At 42.8% G+C, this 4,673-nt stretch overlaps 1 protein-coding gene across 1 annotated transcript; it reads right to left on the bottom strand.

The window, feature by feature from the left end:
• Nucleotides 1-384: 384 nt before the first annotated feature.
• On the bottom strand, nt 385-4,404 carry rab38c (RAB38c, member of RAS oncogene family; the record flags this gene model as incomplete). Its single annotated transcript, XM_079171197.1, has 4 exons — nt 385-752; nt 1,728-1,865; nt 3,348-3,478; nt 4,212-4,404. 4 exons carry the CDS (start codon nt 4,402-4,404, stop codon nt 591-593), a joined length of 624 nt encoding a protein of 207 aa, XP_079027323.1. The 3' UTR covers nt 385-590.
• Between the last annotated feature and the right edge of the window lie 269 nt (nt 4,405-4,673).

The following is a 4,673-nucleotide window of genomic DNA, read 5'->3' as shown; positions in this document are numbered from 1 at the left end:
CATTTTAATTAAGCATATGCAGTTTTAGCTGTTTTCATATCCCTTAAAGACCGCCTTTACTCACTCCTGTCAACTGATCTGATACCACTGCATGACGATCGGCTGAGCAAAAGTGTGCAAAGAATGCAAGAAGGCTTAGTGTTTTTATGTGCGTGTTCACACTGCAGACAGACGTGCCGAAGTTTTAAGAGCTGTCGGTTCAGCCGAATGTCAAAGGCACAATGTCAAATATGTTCAAGAGAAAAAAAACAACACTACGATCTGTGGCAAAAAAAAAAGGATGAAATAAACAAACGTTTTGTTCCATAGTTGTGAAATTTAAGTAAAAAGTTGACGGTCTGAAACATTTAATACTTTTATTAATTTAAGACATTTTTTCACCTTTAGAAATCAAAATGTAACACTTTTAGAGGTTGTGCAGGATTCACCAGAACTCCGTTTTCTTGGTGCTTCAGATACTCTGTTGGCCTGCAGTGTGAACAAGCCCATGAACATCGGCTCTCCCCCGTTTCACAACAGTCCCTGAGTCCGACTTATCTCAGTGGCCTCGCGGCTGTTCACTTCCTGGTTGTCTGTGATTGGTCTGGAAGTCACCACTTCACACATGTAGAGCAGTTGAGATGATCCTTCGTGGCGTTAGTGTATCCAGACAGGACAAGGGAGCCGGGGTCTCGCTCTACCACCGGGCTCTCCTCGTTGTTCAGGATGTGCTCCACCAAGCAGCGCGCCGCCTCCTCAATGTTTGCGTTTTCCTGAGGGAGGGAATTAAAAGAAGACACCATGTGAAGAAATCATGTGCTCATTATAGCCACTTCACACGCAGCCATAGTGGCGATGCTCTATGGATGACTATTGTGATAAAGCCTCTAAAATGTTTATCTGTCCTGTTGAAACAAAGCGTAACAAAAGCACAAGTCGACAAGAATCGCCAGAAAACACGAGGTAAAATTAGCCACCGTAAGCTAACAGTCATGTCGAACCAGGTGAGACTGTACTAAATGTGTAAGGGTGTGATTTATTCAGCGTGGGGCTATTTCTTCTTCCGTTAGTATCCACAAATGTCTAGCGCAGCCCTCATCACAGACAGGATGAAAATACAGCATATCAAAAAGTGTGATTTTTGACTTAACTGACATCTGACATGGCACACTAACGTACTAATTGGAAGCCAGGACGACACACACCGATAGAAACACTATTGTTTCTATTCGGTCTTCTGAGCCTTTGTGTTCACCGTCTCTGACTCGCATCCTAGTGTGCAACTCATTAGCCGGGCTGGAGAAACAGAGGGTTAACTCACACCCGGCTGCAAACATTCCTCTATTTCTCTCTTGAGAGCACGGCAAATAATATCTGACTTTTTGTGTTTGTACTGACACACCCTACAGTCATTTTCGGAATCATTTGGACTTCTGTTGTTTTACACATTGCCATTTTAGCGGGTTAAATATGTAGTTAACCCGACTGTGTATAGTATGTGCAGAGCAGCTGACTTTGATTTACCCCCAAATTAAGTCATTTAGTCTTTTGCCTCAAGTCAAGCCCGTTCACAACTCGTTCCATTAGGAGGTTAATCAAAACAGCCCTCTAACCTTTTATATTTACCAGTATATTAAGTGATTAATGGAAAATGTAACTACCTCAATCTATCTCAAAATGTCTTTTCCACTGATTTTGCTGCAGTAATTGCATCCAAAGTCACGTTTCCAGTGTCTCCTCTCTCGTACCTTTGCAGAGGTCTCGAACCAGCCAACGAAGCCGTTCTCCCTGCAGAAGGAGTCGAGTTTGGGCTGCTGGGAAGCCAGCTGGTCTGACTTATTGGCCAAGAGTACAGTTGGAACTGGCCTCCCGTGGTTCAGGGTCACCTGTAAAGTGAAGAACGACAGCTTAGACGATGGTTGTACAGACTTCTAATACAAGCAATTTAAAATGTAACTGTAAAAGGATTTGTTGTAAATGCCCTTGTGAGCGTATTGATTTTTCTTCAAGGTGTCATTATGCTTTAACAGAAGTACTTTTCTTCTAAAGGCCCCTGTCCTCACAGAATGTTAGAACTTGGAATTGCTTTAATAACAGCTTTCTGTTTGTCATTTTCTAAACAATTGCTGTGTGGGCCATTTTCCACATTTTAGTAATTATCACCCCTCTGCATGACAGCAGGCTTTTCTCCCTGTCTCTGGGTAAACACTCTTTGTACATGGTTAGATGAGACATTGAACACAAATTAGTTCTTTTTTGTATATTGATACCCGGACAGAAATTGTCTGACACAGTTACCCAACACAACTCCATTGACTCTCGTGCAATCGTTTCAGATTTTTCGACACTTTCAGGCTTGTTCTGAGTATTTCGTGGTCAAACGTTAAACGTCTAAAAGCTAACGTTTCTATGTAGAAACCTGTGGAGCTAACGATGCAGAGTACGTTAACACATCATTAGCTAGCGTTAACGATTCTATGCTACGCTAGCTACTGAAGGTATACTGACTGTACACACCTGCTGCTTTTTCTTTTAATTCATTGTAACAGTGAATGAAGAGCTACCCAGCTCTACAGGAACGTTGTTGTCTTGGTGGTGGTTCACTTCTACGTCTGTGGGCTTTAGCTTCTATCTTTTTCTTTTCAACCTGCTGAATCAGTTTGACATTCTGGATATATCTTTCCAACGCATATTGTAGACCCTTCTGTCTGCTTCTTTCTGAAATGGCCTTTTTAAAAATGTTCCCAAAAATGAGATTAGACATTTATGCAGGGAGGGCAGGTAATGACAGTGTGGGCTCTATGGTAGCTCTGACAGCTTGATGGAGGAGCAGGAAGGGGCGGACTTAGACGAGGGTCAATTCTGACGTCTGAAAGGTGTGAAGGGCATACTGACACCGCAAGCAGTTCCAATAGTATCTTTTTTCTCTGCAGAGTATTGATATAATGTCACCATACATGAATTTTAGGACATTGTGGCTGCAATTTTTCAAACTACTTTTCTCGACCGTGGAGCTGTCAGCACACACTTGTGCCTCTGACAGCTGTTAAATCCTTTCTTCGGCATAATCTCACTTTGAATTTGTTCCTAAAGTACATGAAGCCCAGGTGACCACAACAGGCAGTAGACCTACTGCAGTGAAGATTTAATTAAGATATTTAGACATAAATGTGGATGATGTCCATGCAGTATCTGCGAGTTCCTTTTCATTAGAAAGCTTTAAACCAAAACAATATCGCTGCCCGAACCGTAACTGTGACTTTGGCATTAATGTTGTCGTTTGTGGCTGTGGCCGGCCATGTGTGGGTATAAATATTATTTTACTTATTACTCCTCTGAATGCGACAGAATGACGGCTTTGTGCTGACCTTGGAGTCCAGGTCATCCTTCCACTTCAGCACGGCGTCGAACGTGGAGGCCCTCGTCACGTCAAACACCACCAGCGCTCCCACCGCCTCCCGGTAATAGACGCGAGTCATGTTCCCATACCGCTCCTGTCCTGGGACGCATGGTACAGCCAATCAGACACACACAGACACACACACACACACACACACACACACACACACACACACACACACACATACATACATACATGAAAAGACACCTTTCAATTCCATAAAATTAAATCAACTCGCACCACGGTTTATCAGTGATAAATATAGCCAGTTTGTGTGTATGTGTGTTTATTCTACAGTAGCTGCCATCATGTGACTGATATTATCTGCATGGGATCACTTGAGTCACAGCCAGGCACAAGATCTACATTCCTCAACCAGGCTTCAAATGAGGGCGGGACCCAGTTATCCAGCACACAGACACACACACACACACACACACTCTCTCTCTCTTGGAGTTCACGTCACCCACTGCAAAAATCTCCATGCTATCAACTTATGTTTATATGTCACTGAGTTCTATTTTGTATATTGTTTCAAGACACTCTTGAAATGAGTTGATTGTATTGGAAAGCAGTGAATATAGCCCTATAGCACTGGCAGTACTGTCCAACTACCATTTCTAAAAAGTCTTTCACATTTGAAAAGTTTAGGTTTCCAGAAGTAGCTTTTAAAAGAGTTTCAGTAGTCGGTGAAACAAAAGTTTTTTGTTACCAAAGATCCTAAAACTCACATTCTTGAAAATTTAATCCTGCAGAGATTTACAGTTTCAATAATCACCTGATGCAACAATAAACCTGTAAACCGGAGTGTACTCGTTAAAGTTTGACAGACCTGCTATGTCCCACAGCTGTAGTCGGATCACAGTGTCATTGTTCCACTGCAGCACCTTCAGGGCGAAGTCCACGCCGATGGTGGCTCGGTAGTGCTGGGAGAAGATCTGATGCACGTACCGCTTGATGATGGACGTTTTTCCGACTCCCAAGTCCCCGATGACCAGGACTTTGAACAAAAGCTCCTGCTGCATGTTTGCAGCTCTGCAGCCACACAAAAAACCCCACTTATTGTAACTCTATGAAGGATGTTGGTGCACAGGTATCGTAACACAATTCTAAACTACAGCAAAGTCACGGAAAGTAGAATAAATGTTGTTGGGCTAGTTGGACATTTTCTTCAGTCCAATGCACTGAGAAAAAAAAAGTTGTTATGATTCAATAGCATCAAGATTTGCAAAAGCAGCGGTCAAGTTCGCCTGTGATCACTGCAGTCCACCCGTTTGATCACACACGATCGGTC

This window comes from Pholis gunnellus (genome assembly GCF_910591455.1).
Source record: "Pholis gunnellus genome assembly, chromosome: 13".
Taxonomy (NCBI): domain Eukaryota; kingdom Metazoa; phylum Chordata; class Actinopteri; order Perciformes; family Pholidae; genus Pholis; species Pholis gunnellus.
The sequence above is the reverse complement of the archived record's forward strand: the minus strand, read 5'-3'. Positions and strand labels throughout refer to the sequence as shown.